The 18,485-nt window shown below is 53.2% G+C and overlaps 1 protein-coding gene across 1 annotated transcript in view; it reads right to left on the minus strand.

Annotated features, from left to right (window-relative positions):
• Positions 1-804: 804 nt before the first annotated feature.
• P3H1 (prolyl 3-hydroxylase 1) overlaps positions 805-18,485 on the minus strand; it is a 37,094-nt gene continuing 19,413 nt past the window's right edge. The window contains exons 9-15 of the mRNA XM_069742104.1: positions 11,301-11,428; positions 11,126-11,221; positions 10,842-10,992; positions 9,357-9,474; positions 8,646-8,721; positions 7,843-7,983; positions 805-1,364 (exon numbers count right to left, since the gene is read on the minus strand). Of these exons, the coding sequence (XP_069598205.1) occupies positions 1,155-1,364; positions 7,843-7,983; positions 8,646-8,721; positions 9,357-9,474; positions 10,842-10,992; positions 11,126-11,221; positions 11,301-11,428 (920 nt within the window). The 3' untranslated portion in view covers positions 805-1,154. The remainder of the gene's footprint in view (positions 1,365-7,842; positions 7,984-8,645; positions 8,722-9,356; positions 9,475-10,841; positions 10,993-11,125; positions 11,222-11,300; positions 11,429-18,485) is intronic.

The raw sequence follows: 18,485 nt of genomic DNA on the forward strand, positions 1-18,485 counted from the left end.
CTAGTGTGACGCCGGCCTAAGAGGGAAAGGGGGGAGCTGGAGCAGACTTGGGACAAATTCTAGGACTTTTTTTTTTTAATTGCAAATTGTGAACTAGGTGAGAACACACACAAACCCCCTCCCCAAAAAAAAACAAAAAAAAAAACAGGCGCCAATGTGACAATGAATAGGGTCCAAAGTTTAGGAGGCTGGAAAGGGCAAAATACATGTCACCAGAAATTAACGAAGTGACACTATGTGGATTAGGCCAGTTTCACACTCCCGAGTCTCATGGTTCGCGTATAGAACGCCATGTCTGGACCTGAACTCCACAGCCTCATATACGCTGTCGAGTTTGGGTCAGGGGACCTGGAGCCGGTCCAAACATCGCGGTCTGTACTTGGACCCTGAAAGTGTGAAAACAGAGGCTTGGTATTTGGCACAAAACGGCAGCTAATCCGATTATCCACGGATTTTAGCATTTGAATTCCGCGTAAACAACCAACATGTGGGAGATGCTAAAATCCGCACTGCTTGTCTGTTCTGTAGCGGATTTTATGCACACAAACCTCCATGGAAAATTCACTACGTGTGCATGCAGGCTGATGATGTAATGCAAATCGTTGTATCTGTGTGTATGGGAATGTTTCGCCCGTCCAATCTGTACTGATGTCATATCCAACCTCACTCTCCACTTGACGTCACCAAGTCCAATAATCAATGAATCATTCAAGTGGGTGAAATAGGATTGTTCATCCAGCCAAGGCGTAAATCCTCTCCCCCAGCCTTAGACCAGGATGAGTATTGCACAGTCGTCATGTAAGAATAGTTAGCACCTGTTTTATGGATTCTGTTTTTGACATTAAAATAAAAATAAAATTAAATTTACAACATAAAATGTTGAGGGGCAAAAACAAAAAATAAGAAAAATGACAACTTTGCCGCAAACCAACAAATATTCCTTTAAATGTTCAGACCGCAGATTTTTGGGTACCTCCTGACAGTCAAAATAATAATTAAAAAAATAAAAAAAAGGCAAAATAAAATAAGATAAAATTTCTAGGCGGAGACCTTAATGGTTGCCTCTTTTTGGTTCCGCTGATCTGTGGAAATGTGGCTCCCTGATTCACAGATTGAGTAAGGCAGCAGTCCGCAGGACGAGGTCCGAGTTAGTGTTATAATTCCGTTTTTGTTTTAGGAGAGTCTAAAGGGGGTTGGAGTACGCCTTTCTTAGGGGGGTCAGAATCGGGGCCTGTGGGGGGTTCTGGAGGGGTGACCACACCATCTCGCGTTTCCGATTTCCTCGCGGATTCATTGCCGGGGAATACGTTTGTTTCTTCTGGACCGAACAGCATCTTTATCAAGTCGTCTGCTTGAATTCGCTCCTAGGTAGAATGAAAACCAGAAATAGGGATTTTTGTGTGTACTCACCGTAAAATCCTTTTCTCCGAGCCACTCATTGGGGGACACAGGACCATGGGTTATGCTGCTGTCACTAGGAGGCTGACACTAAGCTGAGACAAAAAAAGGTTAGCTCCTCCCCTGCAGTATACACCCTCGTACTGGCTTCCAGACACCCAGTTTAGTGCAAAAGCAGTAGGATAGTAACAATATAACAAGTAACATTAGAATATAACATGTCAAACAAACAGTCAAGATCAAAAAAAAAAAAAAAAAGATCACGAGCCGAAAGGCTACCAGGGTGGGTGCTGTGTCCCCCAATGAGTGGCTCGGAGAAAAGGATTTTACGGTCAGTACACACAAAAATCCCTATTTCTCCTTCGCCTCATTGGGGGACACAGGACCATGGGACGTCCCAAAGCAGTCCCTGGGAGGGAAACAATACAACCAAATAACTCCGTGTACCATCTGACTACAAATGCTCAACGGCCGCCTGCAGGATACGCCTGCCAAGGGCCGCGTCCGCAGAGGAGTGAATGTGAACATTGTAATGCTTTGTGAAAGTATGCAGGCTGGACCACGTTGCGGCCTTGCAAACCTGCTCCGCTGTTGCCTGGTGCCGGATGGCCCAGGAAGCACCCATCGACCGAGTGGAGTGAGCTCTAATCCCCGCCGGGATAGGACTGCCCCTGACCCGATAGGATTCCTGGATAGCAGATCGGATCCATCTGGCTATCGTGGATTTAGACGCAGCCAAACCCTTTCTGTGACCTTCCGGGAGCACGAAAAGGGCGTCCGATTTCCTGAAGTGAGCCGTTCTGGAAATGTACCTCCTGAGGGCCCTTACCACGTCCAGGGTATGGAGGGCTTTCTCGACCCTATGTTTGGGCTGCGGGCAAAAGGAGGGAAGAATGATGTCCTCATTGAGATGGAAAGATGAGACCACCTTCGGAAGAAATGCCGGAGAAGGACGTAGGACTACCTTGTCCTGATGAAAGGCAAGGAAAGGAACCCGGCAGGATAAAGCGGCGAGCTCTGAAACCCTTCTGATGGACGTCACCGCTACCAGGAAGGCAACCTTCCAAGAGAGGACAGAGAGCGGAACGTCTTGAAGGGGTTCGAACGGAGGTTCCTGAAGAACCCCCAGAACCAAGTTGAGATCCCAGGTCTCTAGCGGCATCCTGTAGGGAGGAACAACATGGGAGACTCCCTGGATGAAAGTCTTGACCTGAAGGTTGGTGGCGATCCTACGCTGGAAAAGCACGGATAACGCTGAGATCTGACCTTTGAGGGAACTCAGGGCCAAACCGGAGTCCAGACCAGACTGAAGGAAATTCAAGATGCAAGGGATAGAGAAAACGAGCGGAGGGTGACCCCGGAGCCTGCACCATGAGAAGAAGGTTTTCCAGACGCGGTGGTAGATGGAGGCGGAAGACGCCTTGCGAGCACTTAACATGGTGGGGATGACCTGCTGAGAGAAACCGGCACGAGTTAGAATCCAGGTTTCAACAGCCACGCCGTTAAACGTAGGGCCCCTGAGCTCTGATGGTAGATCGGTCCTTGGCGAAGCAGGTCTGGGCGGTCTGGTAACCGCCAGGGAACGTCGGCTACGAGCTGAACGAGCTCCGCGTACCAAGTGCGACGAGGCCAGTCTGGGGCGACCAGGATGACTGGAACTCCCTCCGTCTTGATCTTTCGGATCACCTTCGGCAGTAAGGGAAGGGGAGGGAACACGTATGGGAGCTGAAATTGATGCCACGGAGAGATCAGCACGTCCACTCCTATGGCCTGGGGATCCCGAGATCGAGCAATGAAGTTGTGGACTTTGGCGTTCAATCTGGACTCCATCAGATCCACATCCGGGGTCCCCCAGCGAAGACAGATCTGGTGAAAAACCTCTGGGTGGAGTTCCCACTCCCCCGAGGCAAGGCCCTGACGGCTCAGGAAGTCCGCCGCCCAGTTCTCGACTCCTGGAATGTGCACCGCAGAGATGATGGAATGGTTGGTTTCGGCCCAACGAAGGATGAGGGAGACTTCCTGCATCGCCGCCCTGCTGCGGGTACCCCCCTGGTGGTTGATGTAAGCCACCGCCGTGACGTTGTCCGATTGGACTCGTACTGGGTGACCCGCGAGCAGGGCGTGAAAGTGACTCAGTGCAAGTCTGATAGCACGAATCTCCAGGATGTTGATGGGGAGTTTGGATTCCCGAACTGTCCAGCGGCCCTGGGCAGAGTGGTGGAGGAACACCGCCCCCCAGCCAAGGAGACTGGCGTCGGTAGTTACCACTAACCAGCGGATCGGGAGGAAGGACTTCCCCTGGAGAAGAGATGGGCCCAGGGTCCACCATACGAGAGATTGTCTGACCCGCGGGGACAGGGGACAAGGGCGGTCGAGAGATGAGATACTCCTGTCCCAGATGTCCAGCAAAGCCTGTTGCAAGGGACGGAGATGGAGTTGAGCAAAAGAAACTGCTTCGATTGTGGCAACCATCTTCCCCAGAATCTTCATGGCGAACCGAATGGTTCGCGGGCGGGGGTGACAGAGCGTTCGGGCTCCCTTCTGAAGTGCTTGGGCCTTGGACCGAGGAAGCAAGACCAGACCCCTCGAAGTGTCCAGGATCATTCCCAGAAAGGAGATCCGACGGGCCGGAACGGGAGCGGATTTGTCCCAGTTGATCAACCAACCTAGGCGCGAAAGAGAATCCAGGGTAATGTGGACGCTTGACTCGCAGGCTTGAAAAGACGGGCCCTTTATGAGGAGATCGTCTAAGCAAGGTAACACGACGACTCCTCGAGAATGAAGGATGGCCATGACAGCCGCCATGACCTTGGTAAATACCCTGGGCGCCGTGGCGAGACCGAAGGGTAAGGCCGTGAACTGGAAGTGGTCCTCCCGAATGGCAAAGCGGAGGAACCTCTGATGAGACGGAAAAATCGGAATGTGAAGATAGGCATCCTTGATGTCTATCGAGGCCAGAAATTCCCCTCTTTCCATCGAAGAGATGACCGATCTGAGCGATTCCATCCTGAAGTGCCGGACTCTTACGCACTTGTTCAGGAGCTTCAGATCCAAAATGGGCCGCACTTTTCCGTCCTTCTTTGGCACGACGAAGAGGTTTGAGTAGAAACCTTTGAACCTCTCGTGTTCCGGGACCGGGACAATGACCCCGCTCTGGCGGAGGGAGTGGATGGCGCAAAGAAGGGCGCGAGCCTGAGCTGCCGAGCTGGGAAGACGAGAGGGGAAAAACCGAGTTGGAGGAGGAGAGGAGAACTCTATCTTGTAGCCTGACGATACCAGATCCCTGACCCATTCGTCGTGCACGACGGAGAGCCAGGCTTGCTGAAAAAGGAGCAGGCGTCCGCCTACTCTGATGGTATCGACTGGCGCCGTTCCCGAGTCATTGAGACGGGAATCTGGGAGGTCTGGACCCTCGGGATCTGGGTTGTCTCGGTTTCCCGCGCCAGGAAGGAATAGGCCTGAAGGAGGGACGAGCGTCTCTGTCAGTGCGAGCGGAACGGTCCGATCTGGGAAGACCGGTAGGATTGGACCAGGCTGGGCTGGTACGAAAGGACCGAAAGCGAAAGTAAGGCTGGCGCTGGAAGGCCGCCTTGGGCCTCTGTTGGGGAAGGAACTTGCTCTTTCCCCCTGTGGCGTCGGAAATAAGCTGGTCAAGCTTTTCGCCGAAAAGACGCCCGCTTTGAAAAGGGAGGGAGATCAGAGATTTCTTAGAGGAGGAATCTGCGCGCCACTCCCTGAGCCAAAGAGCCCTTCTGATAGCGACGGCGTTGGAAGCCGCGGATGCTGCGCAATTCGCCGCGTCGAGGGATGCGAACATCACATAATCGCTAGCCATGGCTAACTGCTTGGCTAGGTCTGCCATATCAGACGGGAGGTCCTGTTCGTTAATGGATTTCGCTAGAGCATCCGCCCAGGAGACCATAGCCTTGGACACCCAAGCCGCTGCGAAGGAGGGGGACAGGGAAGAGCCAGAGGCTTCATACACCGAACGAGCTAGCGAGTCTATCTGGCATTCGGTGGGGCTCTTAATTGACGCGCCCTCCGGAACTGAAAGAAGCGTTTTAGAAGCTAGGCGTGAGACCGGCGGATCTACTAAAGGAGGATCCGTCCAGTCTTTCACGAGATCGGCTGAGAAGGGGTACTTTGATAACAGATCCTTCTTACCCGTGAACCGCTTATCTGGATGCTCCCTGTGACGCCTGACTATATCCAGAAAGGCTGGATGAGAGGCAAAGGATTTGTGGGAACGTTTGGATCTGGTAAAAGAGACCGCGTGTTCCGGAGCGGAATTAGCATCATCCTCCACCTTAAGAGCGTGACTGACTGCTACAATGAGGGAGTCGACTGTAGCTCTGAACTCCGGAGCCTCCGGGTCCAATGATACCTCGGACTCATGTTCAGAGTTGGGAACGCTGTGAGCCCCCAAAGAGGGTGAGCGAGAGGGGGAGCTGCCAGATTCTGAGCGGCGAGGAGAGCGTTCAGGAGAGGAAGGGCGGATCCGCTTTCGGGATGACCGAGCCTCTCTATGGAGAGAGCGGCCCCTGCTAACCGACGATTCCCCTGCTATGGAGGGATCTCTTAACGCCTGTAACGGGTTACCTCGTTCCCCGGGAGGATTTTGAATGGATTTGATGGCGTTGGCTAAAAAATCCACGGATTGGGAGAGAGAAGCGACCCACGGGGGGGGACTAGGTACGCCAGAGTCGGTGGCGGTGGAGGGCTCCTGGGCACATGGAGCATCGCAGGCAGAACAGAGGGGGGGAACTTTGAGGCCTAGGAAGAGGGGCCTGACAGGTGGTACACGCAGAAAAAAAGGTCGTATGCACCTTAGAGGATTTTTTAGATCTAGTCTGCGACATGACTCTAATGCACAAGAAGCCACAGGGCTATAATCTGGCCTGGGAAGCAGAGGGCGGTGCTGCAGAGGAGAAGCTGACGATGTCTCCTTACCCCGGTCCTGTGTCCCGCTGTCCTGGGGAGCCGAGCTGTGAATCCAGAGATAGGGAACTAGCTGCACGTGGGCGCTGTGCCTCCGGGATGCGGCAGAGCTGGAGCTGCGGCGTGTATGTGAGGACCAAGATGGCCGCCGAGATCAGGGGAGAGATCTCGGCGGCTGCGAGAAGCGCCAGGGACCGGGGGGCGGCGCCGCCGATGACGCGCAGGAGTGGGCGGAGCCTATCGGCAGCGACCAGGCCGAAGTCGGGGACTAAATTTGCGGGCGCGGCCGCAAAGGGCCGACGTCTCGGCCCACCATCTGCGCTGCAGCCCGCCAATGTGCCAAGTTGAGGAGGAGCCCTCCGGACCGCTGTGACCCCCCCATCCCCCACGGAACACTTACCCCTATGGAGGTGAGAGGAACCTTAGGATGGCTGGGACGGTGCAGGGATTGGGAAGCCTCAATCCACCAGCCCCTGAGAGAGAGGGGTGGAGAGGAACCGTCCACCACCTGAGTCACACAGAACATTGGTGATGCAGTGTGGTCTGCACGGACGCCACAGGGATAGGGCCACTGTACAGCCGAGGGTAGAACCTGGTGGACAGGGCATAAGTCCGGCAATAAAAAGGCCTGGCTGCAGAGGAGGATACTGGAGGAAAACCCAGTGCTCGTCTGTATAAAAAAGGGGAGATCGGGGCCCTTTTAGGGGAGAAACCGTCGCCCAAAAAATGTCAGCTCAGGCAGTGGCTCCCACGTCGCAGGAGAGGATACGGAGAGGTAAAACTCCCGTGCTCGCCTGTTGTTGGTTCGGGGGAGATCGGACCTTGAAAGGACCCGTCGCCCCCTTCGTCCGGAATAGATTAAAAAGAAAAAATTCGAGAATTAAAAATCAGTGTGCCTCCTACGGACACTAAGCTTAAACTGGGTGTCTGGAAGCCAGTACGAGGGTGTATACTGCAGGGGAGGAGCTGACCTTTTTTTGTCTCAGCTTAGTGTCAGCCTCCTAGTGACAGCAGCATAACCCATGGTCCTGTGTCCCCCAATGAGGCGAAGGAGAAATATGCCTCACTTACAGCCGATACTGTCCAATAACATTAAAGTCTTATATTTCTTTTAAGGAGCTTTCTGGCCATACACTAAGAAAAAAAAAAACTCCCTAAACTGTTTTCTTACAGTCCGTAAAAAAGACGTTTTCCACTTCAGGACCCCTGTCCATTAGCCAGAGAATAGGGACACCGCAAAGGGCCGCTCCCACTGCGCCCGATCATGGGTGGGCACCATGTAATACCCCGTTTACCACTCAGCAGCTGCTGCCAGACAGGAAGGTGCAGGCACACACACAACTTGCCCAAAAAATCAGCTGATGGCTAGGGTTTAAGATGAAGACCAACCCCATGGACCCCATGGGTCCTCATTTAGTAAGGGCTGTAAACTGTCCATAAACAGACACTGTGGGGCGGAGGGGATGATCAAAGGGACAACAGACCTAATAGATCCACTCTACTTACTCTCTCATTGTGCCTGGGATCCAGGGTGAACCATAATGCCACCGCGCACCTCTGTCCTTTAGTAACGGCCTTCACACCATGAGGATTTTCAGATCCGGATGAAAATCCCACCATCCGTCCACACTGTGGTTTTATCTCGGCCTGGGGGGTAGTAACAGTAATATCATTCATTTGGACGCACAGCAGAACAACATTTTAGGTCAATTCCTACAAAAAGTAACTAATCTTTGACCTTGTTTTTCAAAATTTGGCAAACACTTAAATTGTCTGTAGATTATTCCAGGTCTGGGTCCTGAGACTTCCACTGATCGCTCAACAGACCCCTGAACAGTGTGCGGCAGACAGGAGCAAACCGGCAGACAGGAGCAAATCGGCAGACAGGAGCAAAATCGGCAGACGGGAGCAAAATCAGCAGACGGGAGCAAAATCGGCAGACGGGAGCAAAATCGGCAGACGGGTGCAAAATCGGCAGACGGGAGCAAAATCAGCAGACGGGAGCCTCAGGTACAATAAAAGGTCAGGCTTCATCAGCCTATACTTTCTCTTGTGCACGCTCTCTGTCTACCGAGCCACACACAGTTTGGGGGTCTTAAGCGATTGTGGGGGGACCAGAACCCAAACAACCACCGATCTGCAGGCAATTAAAGCGCCTGACAAATGTTGAAAACTAAAAACAAGTTTCAAATGAATTCAGTCTTTCTAAAATTCCCGCCATCAGTTTTCTCACTGGGATCGTCAGGTGACTAAGGTCTCCCCGTACAGTTCATTTCCATCCTAAGAAGAATGGCCCACCCAATACTTACAGTGATGGTTTTTGCATCCAATTCTGTAAAATAGAAGTGTCCCCCTTCGAAATCGCCATTTAGATACAATATGGCGCTGAAAGAATAAAATTGAGGGGTCAGTAATTCATCTAATAAATGATTTGAAAAATACATAAAATCGCTTTCTCCCTACAATGTTATCACTGATTCACAGGAGCCAAAAGGAGAGGAAAGCGCGTAGAGAGCAGGGACTGTGCATTTCTCCGAAGCCTGGGTGACCCTATGGACATGTATCAGCAGGGGGCACAACGTCCCCCGATAATCACTCAGTACGGCGTCTACATACATGTGTTATTGGTGCAGGTCACGTTTCGGCTGGAGTTTGTCTCCGCATGTCAATTTAGCCTTAGGAGCATCCATTCCTCAGAATACAACCCATCCCTCCGCCTCATACGACCCCTTACAGACATGCAGCTACACGTATAAGAGCCGAGTACGGATCCATCCCCGCGACTTGCTGGAAACAAGCGCAGGATTAGCAGATTTAGTGGATTATCGGAGACCAGATTAAAGGGATTGCTCAGTACTTTCTGCCATGAAGTGTTAATGAAAACATAGATAATTTATGAGGCTAGATACGCCGGTGACCCGAAATACCACGTGTATTTATTCCCATGTCAGTCCACTCTCTCCTGGCTGCAAATACAGCATGTGTACAGAGCTACTGACTAGGTTAGCGCTATATCTTACCTGTAATCCCGGAACGTATATGCAGGATGCTCCTTTACGCACATCATGGCTTCAGCTTTCAGAATGCAGTTATCCACATGTACGGGGTGGCTCAAATCCTGACGGTCGCCTTGTTTTTCTAGAAGTGTAACGGATATGGATTGGGGATTACCGTCTGCGCCCTTAGGACAAGGCCTGACGCGCACGAGTACATGGCCTGCTGGTACCTAGAAAGTGGGCACTGAGCCCACCGATCATCTCCTGACGTGGAATTTAGAGGTGAAGGACAATTGTGTTTTAAGCCTAAATACATCATTGGTAACGTCAGAGGGAGTTGTCTCACGTGCAGCACTTCTTGGTGGCTTCATTCATGGGTCCAGTTCAACAACATCACCGCCATGGCCTACATCAACCATCAAGGAGGAACTTGCAGTAGTCAAGCAATGTCAGAGGTCTCTTAGATCCTATACTGGGCGAAACCAGGAAGCCCAGCAGTCAACATCGTTGGAGTGGACAAGACTTCCTAAGCAGCGAGGGGTTAACTGCGGGGAAAGTGGTCCCTAAATCCGACCGTCTTCAGTAGATCTGTCTTCGGTGGGGAACTCCAGACGTCGACATGATGGCATCCAGACACAATCACAAGGTGCCGCGGTGAGAGACCTCGGGCATTGCTTGTCCATTGCCAGTTCCTCCTTGGTGGTTGATGTAGACCACAGTGGTGGTGGTGTTGGACTGGATCCATCATCTCCTGTGTCCCCCCAATGAAAGCTACGAAAGAGATTTTACAGCAAATACAAAAATCCTCTTATCACCTGTCCACAGGATGGATGATTAATGCATGGTTGCTGGGGGGTCCGAGCTATTGAGACCCTACTGAAAGCCCCAAAGTCCCGTGTGAAGGAAGCGTTCCTCAGAATGTGAATGGAGCAGTGGTCTCACTACCACACCGTGGATTTTGGGACCCTCATTCTAAAAATCAGTGGGGTGTCTCAGCAACCGGACCCCTATTAATTAACCCTTGATCATCTATTCTATAGATGTTTTTTCCCCCACCAGTGCTCGTGCACTGTAGAGACGTCTCCCCCCGGATAACAGAGGACAGATGAAGAGCGTCGCAACAAAAGTAAAGAGGTGCTGCTGGCTCCGATATATGGTCAGGTCCCGATAACGGGAGGGCAGATAACTAGAATATGGATCAGAAGGGTCCAAACCTCACAAAACCAGAGAATGAAGGGGGGGGGGGGGGGTCACAGTGCAGGGGAACTGCAGCACCTCTTTATTTATGGGAATGCAGTTCCCTGCACTACTGGATCACTGGAAAATAGTAAAGGGGCTTCAGCATGGATTGTTGGGGTCCCCAGGGGTCAGACCTTGGTATAACTTATTGAAAAGCCCTCATTTTACAACATGAACCCCCGAATATCCCAGCAGAACAATACAATTCGATGCCAACGTTTTGGCTCTTATGGCCGGGTGCTGCACATAGTCCCGGACCAGTACCCTCACCTTCGATGGCTGTACGGCAGACCAGGTGAGAATAAGAGAAGTACAGCGGAGAATCCAGGCGGAAATACGACTCCACCACGCGCCGGACCTTCTCGGTGACGTTGTAGTAGAGGTGAGCGCTCCTCAGCGGGACTTTTCCTTCTTGCCCCAGCTACAAGCAATTCACATACGGCACAGGTTCAATATTCAGCCGCGCAGACCCCCCCAAACAACAAAAAGAAGGAATTCTCCCTCCAGATTATTCCCTGTGACCTCCATCAGGGGGCGCCCTCGCGCAGATTTACCTTCAGCGCCTTGTACACAGTCACCCCGTGAAACTTTTCATTCGGGGTATGAGGCGAGGTTGTGCCCCGATATCCGTCACCGGCGGAGGCCGCAGCCTAGGACAGAGGAGGCGCGGGTCAGGGTTTCCTTATTTACACTCCACGCCGATCACTTTCCGCGGAGAGGGACACTTACATTAGTCAGTCGGAGCAGTTCCCGACATTCGTCTTCAGAGATCACCCCGTCGGTCACTACTCTCTGCGATCCATTCAGGGTCTTGGAGGTCATCACTACGCTGACTTCATCGAATAAAACGGGGCCTCCTGCGGAACAAGACTGCGGATCTCATTCTCCTGATTGGCGCAGATTAGCTCCCTCCAAGAAGGAAGGCAATCGCTCATGACTTGAAGGCAGGTAAATGCTGACCCTTTAAATGGGTGGTCTGTCACATGCTTCTTAATTCAAAAACTGGGCCCATGGAAACATTTATCACTCCCCAGTTAGGCTGCCCATATTCCCCTACCAACAGCAGATGTCAGGTAACCTCTACAGTAGGGATGAGCGAATGAGGTCGGATAAGGTGTTATCTGAGCATGCTTGAAAAAAATATGTTTGATTCCCCACAGCTGCATGTCTCGCATGCCTGTTTGTTAGATAATCCCTGCATGTGTTGCTGCTGTCTAACAGCACGAGACATGCAGCTGTGGACACTCGAACATAATATTCGAGCACGCCGAAGACATTCTGTTAGCACCCGAGCATGCTCAGATAACACCTTATCTGACCCCATTCGCTCATCACTACTCTGCAGCCAATCAGTGGCCATAGACTAACTGCAGCGGTCCTGTGCTGTCTGAGCTGGAAGACACTGTTAGTTCTGGCTCAGGCGGCACATCAGTGGACAACCCCTTTAAGGAGCCCAGATACATGACTATTGCCAGATCCAAGCCAGTCGTCCTTTTATTACCGTGAGGCTCGTTAACAGGTTTACCTGCCATGGTTGGCGTAGCAAGGTTATCTTTTCCTTGTGCTCTTCTATCATTTTGGAACAGTCCCTCCTGAAACATTGTTTTGGAGCCCCATAGAATGAATGGGTCTATGTACCGGCTCAAGATGGCGGCTAACAGTAACGTTAATGCCCAAAACCTAACACAGTGGTCACACGGAGCCCCCTAATTTATAGTAAAACCTGTGCAAGATCAAATCAAAAACAGAAAAAAAATAGGGATTTTTGTGTGTACTCACCGTAAAATCCTTTTCTCCGAGCCACTCATTGGGGGACACAGGACCATGGGTTATGCTGCTGTCACTAGGAGGCTGACACTAAGCTGAGACAAAAAAAGGTTAGCTCCTCCCCTGCAGTATACACCCTCATGCTGGCATCCAGAGACCCAGTTCAGTGCAAAAGCAGTAGGATAATAACAACAAAATATCAAGTAACATTAGAGTATAACATGTCAAACAAACAGTCAAAAGACCAAAAAAGGTAACGAGCCGTAAGGCTACCAGGGTGGGTGCTGTGTCCCCCAATGAGTGGCTCGGAGAAAAGGATTTTACGGTGAGTACACACAAAAATCCCTATTTCTCCTTCGCCTCATTGGGGGACACAGGACCATGGGACGTCCCAAAGCAGTCCCTGGGAGGGAAACAATACAACCAAATAACTCTGTGTACCATCTGACTACAAATGCGCAACGGCCGCTTGCAGGATACGCCTGCCAAGGGCCGCGTCCGCAGAGGAGTGAATGTGGACATTGTAATGCTTTGTGAAAGTATGCAGGCTGGACCACGTTGCGGCCTTGCAAACCTGCTCCGCTGTTGCCTGGTGCCGGATGGCCCAGGAAGCACCCATCGACCGAGTGGAGTGTGCTCTAATCCCCGCCGGGATAGGACTGCCCCTGACCCGATAGGATTCCTGGATAGCAGATCGGATCCATCTGGCTATCGTGGATTTAGACGCAGCCAAACCCTATCTGTGACCCTCCGGGAGCACGAAAAGGGCGTCCGATTTTCTGAAATGAGCCGTTCTGGAAATGTACCTCCTGAGGGCCCGTAATACGTCCAGGGTATGGAGAGCCTTCTCGACCCTATGTTTGGGCTGCGGGCAAAAGGAGGGAAGAATGATGTACTCGTTAAGATGAAAAGATGAGACCACCTTCGGAAGAAACGCCGGGGAAGGGCGTAGGACTACTTTGTCCTGATGAAAGGCAAGGAAAGGAGCCCGGCAGGATAAAGCGGCGAGCTCTGAAACCCTTCTGATGGACGTCACCGCTACCAGGAAGGCAACCTTCCATGAGAGGACAGAGAGCGGAACGTCTTGAAGGGGTTCCTGAAGAACCCCCAGGACCAAGTTGAGATCCCAGGTCTCTAACGGCATCCTGTAGGGGGGAACCACATGGGAGACTCCCTGAATGAAAGTCTTGACCTGAAGGTGGGCGGCGATCCTGCGCTGGAACATCACGGATAACGCTGAGATCTGGCCTTTGAGGGAACTCAGTGCCAAGCCGGACCAGGCCGGACTGAAGGAAATTCAAGATGCAAGGGATAGAGAAAGCGAGCGGAGGGTGCCCTCGGAGCCTGCACCATGAGAAGAATGTTTTCCAGACGCGGTGGTAAATGGAGGCGGAAGACGCCTTGCGAGCATTTAACATGGTGGGAATGACCTGCTGAGAGAAACCGGCACGAGTTAGAATCCAGGTTTCAACAGCCACGACGTTAAACGTAGGGCCCCTGAGCTCTGGTGGCAGATCGGACCTTGGCGAAGCAGGTCTGGGCGGTCTGGTAACCGCCAGGGGACGTCGGCTACGAGCTGAACGAGTTCCGCGTACCAAGCGCGGCGTGGCCAGTCTGGGGCGACCAGAATGACCGGAACTCCCTCCGTCTTGATCTTTCGGATCACCTTCGGCAGTAAGGGAAGGGGAGGAAACACGTATGGGAGTTGAAACTGATGCCACGGAGAAATCAGCGCGTCTACTCCTATGGCCTGGGGATCCCGAGAACGTGCAAGGAAGTTGTGGACCTTGGCGTTCAATCTGGACGCCATCAGATCCACGTCCGGGGTCCCCCAGCGAAGACAGATCTGTTGAAAGACCTCTGGGTGGAGTTCCCACTCCCCCTGAGGCAAGGCCCTGGCGGCTCAGGAAGTCCGCCGCCCAGTTCTCGACTCCCGGAATGTGCACCGCAGAGATGGTGGAATGGTTGGTTTCGGCCCAACGAAGGATGTGAGAAACTTCCTGCATCGCCGCCCTGCTGCGGGTACCCCCCTGGTGGTTGATGTAAGCCACCGCCGTGACGTTGTCCGATTGGACTCGTATTGGGTCACCCGCGAGCAGGGCGTGAAAGCGACTCAGGGCAAGTCTGATAGCACGAATCTCCAGGATGTTGATGGGGAGTCTGGATTCCTGAACTGTCCAACGGACCTGGGCAGAGTGGTGAAGAAACACCGCCCCCCAGCCGAGAAGACTGGCATCGGTGGTTACCACTAACCAGCGGATCGGGAGGAAGGACTTCCCCTGGAGAAGAGATGGGCCCAGGGTCCACCATACGAGTGATTGTCTAACCCGCGGGGACAGGGGGCAAGGGCGGTCGAGAGATGGGAGACTCCTGTCCCAGTTGTCCAGCAAAGCCTGTTGCAAGGGGCGGAGATGGAGTTGAGCGAAAGGAACCGCTTCGATTGCTGCAACCATCTTTCCCAGGATCTTCATGGCGAACCGAATGGTTCGCGGGCGAGGATGGCAGAGTGTTCGGGCTTCCTGCTGAAGCGCTTGGGCCTTGGACCGAGGAAGCAAGACCAGCCCCCTTGAAGTGTCCAGGATCATTCCCAGAAAGGAGATCCGACGGGCAGGAACGGGAGAGGACTTGTCCAAGTTGATCAACCAGCCCAGGCGCGAAAGAGAATCCAGGGTAATGTGGACGCTTGACTCGCAGGCCTGAAAAGACGGGCCCTTTATGAGGAGATCGTCTAAGTAAGGTAACACGACGACTCCTCGAGAATGAAGGATGGCCATGACAGCCGCCATGACCTTCGTGAATACCCTGGGCGCCATGGCAAGACCGAAGGGTAAGGCCGTGAACTGGAAATGGTCCTCCAGAACGGCAAAGCGGAGGAACCTCTGATGAGGCGGGAATATCGGAATGTGAAGATAGGTATCCTTGATGTCTATCGATGCCAAGAATTCCCCTCTTTCCATCGAAGAGATGACCGACCTGAGCAATTCCATCCTGAAGTGCCGAACTCTTACGCACTTGTTCAGGAGCTTCAGATCCAAAATGGGGCGCACTTTTCCGTCCTTCTTTGGCACGACGAAGAGGTTTGAGTGGAAACCTTTGAACCTCTCGTGTTCCGGGACCGGAACAATGACCCCGCTCTGGCGGAGGGAGTGAAGGGCGCAAAGGAGGGCACGAGACTGAGCTCCCAAACTGGGGAGACGAGAGGGGAAAAACCGAGTTGGAGGAGAAGCGGAGAACTCTATTTTGTAGCCAGACGATACCAGATCCCTGACCCATTCGTCGTGAATGACGGAGAGCCAGGCTTGCTGAAAAAGGAGTAGACGTCCGCCTACTCTGGTGGTATCGACTGGCGCCGTTCCCGAGTCATTGAGATGGGAATCTGGGGGGGGTCTCGAACCTCTGGTTCTGGGCTGCCTCGGCTTTCCGCGCCAGGAAGGATTCGGTCTGAAGGAGGGACGAGCGTCTCTGTCTGTGCGAGCGGATCGGTCCGATCTGGAAAGACCGGAAGGATTGGACCAGGCTGGGCTGGTACGAAAGGGCCGAAAGCGAAAGTAAGGCTGGCGCTGGAAGGCCACCTTGGGCCTCTGTTGGGGAAGGAACTTGCTCTTTCCCCCTGTGGCGTCAGAAATAAGCTGGTCAAGCTTTTCGCCGAAAAGGCGCCTGCTTTGAAAAAGGAGAGAGATCAGAGATTTTTTAGAGCAGGAATCTGCGCGCCACTCTCTGAGCCAAAGTGCCCTTCTGATAGAGATGGCGTTAGAAGCCGCCGATGCTGCATCGAGGGATGCGTACATCACGTAATCACTAGCCATGGCTATCCGTTTAGCCAGGTCCGCCATCTCAGACGGGAGATCCTGTTCATGAATGGATTTCGCTAGAGCATCCGCCCAGGAAACCATTGCCTTGGCCACCCAAGCCGCGGCGAAGGAGGGGGATACGGAAGAGTCTGAGGCTTCGTACACTGAGCGAGCTAGAGAGTCTAGCTGGCGTTCAGTGGGACTCTTAATTGAAGCGCCATCCGGAACGGAAAGAAGCGTTTTAGAAGCCAGGCGCGAGACCGGAGGATCTACTATAGGGGGATCCGTCCAGTCTTTCACGAGATCTGCTGAAAAGGGATACTTCGATACCAGGTCCTTCTTACCCGTGAAACACTTATCTGAACGCTCCCTGTGTCGCCTGACTATATCCAGAAAATCTGGGTGAGAGGCAAAAGTCTTGTGGGAACGCTTGGTTCTGGTAAAAGAGACAGCATGTTCCGGAGCGGAGTTAGAGTCATCATCCACCTTAAGTGCGTGATTGACTGCTACAATGAGGGAGTCAACCGTAGCTCTGAACTCCGGAGCCTCCGGGTCCAATGATACTTCGGACTCATGTTCAGAGTCGTGAACGCTGCGAGCCCCCAAAGAGGGTGAGCGAGAGGTGGAGCTGCCAGAGTCTGAGTGGCGAGGTGAGCGCTCAGGAGAGGTAGTGCGGATCCGTTTTCTGGATGACCGTGCCTCTTTATGGAGAGAGCCGCCCCTGCTGGCCGACGATTCCCCTGTTACGGAGGGATCTCTTAGGACCTGTAACGGATTGCCCCGTTCCCCGGGAGGATTTTGAATGAATTTGATGGCGTTGGCTAAAAAATCCACGGACTGCGAAAGTGAAGCGACCCACGGGGGGGGGGGAAGACTAGGTACGCCGGAGTCGGTGGAGGGCTTCTGGGCACGTGGAGCATCGCAGGCAGAGCAGAGGGGAGAACTTTGAGGCCGAGGAAGTGGGGCCTGGCAGGTGGTACACGCAGAAAAAAAGGTCGTATGCACCTTAGAGGATTTTTTAGACCTTGACTAGGACATGATTCTAATGCAAAAAAATAGACCACAGGGTCTATAAGGTAGGGAAACAGAGGGCGACGCTGCAGAGGAGAGGCTGACGAGGTCTCCTTACCCAGGTCCTGTGTCCCGCTGTCCTGAGAAGACGAAAGGTGGAATAATAATGGCTGCACGTGGGCGCTGTGTCGCCTAGAAGCTGCGGCAGGACTGGAGCTGCGGTGTGCAGTGAGGGACCAAGATGGCCGCCGAGATCAGGAGAGAGATCTCGGAGGCTGCGAGAAGCGCCAGGACCGGGGGGCGGCGCCGCCGATGACGCGAAGGGATGGGCGGAGCCTATCGGCAGCGTCCTGTGGCTAGGCCGCAGCCGGGGACTAAATTTGCGGCTTCGGTCCGGCGCGCGGCCGCAAAGTGCCGAAAATTAGGGGCCCAGCCAAGCGATGTGCCGCTACCTAGGAGGAGCCCTCCGGACCGCAAAACCGGCAACCCCCCCCCCCCCATGAGACACTTGCCCCGAGGAGGTGAGGAGTGCCTTGGAATGGCAGGGACGGTGCAGGGGTTGGGAAGCCTCCATCCACCAGCCCCAGACAGGGGGGTGGAGAGGAACCGTCCACCACCTGAATCACGCATAGACAGTGGTGATGCAGTGGGGGCTGCACGGACGCCACGGGAATAGGGCCTCTGTACAGCTGAGGGTAAAACCTGGTGGACAGGGCAGATGTCCGGCAATAAAAAGGCCTGGCTGCAGAAGAGGATACTGGAGGAAAACACCAGTGCTCGTCTGTACAACGTGGGGAGATCGGCGCCCGGGAAAGGGACCGTCACCCAAAAAAGGTCAGCTCAGGCAGTGGCTCCCATGTCGCAGGAGAGGATACGGAGAGGTGAAACTCCCGTGCTCGCCTGTTGTTGGTTCGGGGGAGATCGGACCTTGAAAGAATCCGTCGCCCCCTTCGTCCGGAATAGGAAGGTAAAAAATCAGTGAGATTAAAAATCAGTGTGCCTCCTACGGACACTAAGCTTGAACTGGGTCTCTGGATGCCAGCATGAGGGTGTATACTGCAGGGGAGGAGCTGACCTTTTTTTGTCTCAGCTTAGTGTCAGCCTCCTAGTGACAGCAGCAGCATAACCCATGGTCCTGTGTCCCCCAATGAGGCGAAGGAGAAAAGGGGTATTGCAAGTATGTGCACAAATTCTGTGGATTGTCTGTCCGCATAAATCTGCAAATCAGCAGTAGCAGCAAAGTGGATGAGATTTTACCAAAGCACGTTCAAATGCCGCAGATAAAAATCTATCGTGGAAATTGACTTGTGCTGCGGATTGTAAAGGAAATCTGCCAGCAGGATTT

The sequence above is a fragment of the Ranitomeya imitator genome, chromosome 10 (assembly GCF_032444005.1).
Source record: "Ranitomeya imitator isolate aRanImi1 chromosome 10, aRanImi1.pri, whole genome shotgun sequence".
In the NCBI taxonomy this organism is placed as follows: Eukaryota; Metazoa; Chordata; class Amphibia; order Anura; family Dendrobatidae; genus Ranitomeya; species Ranitomeya imitator.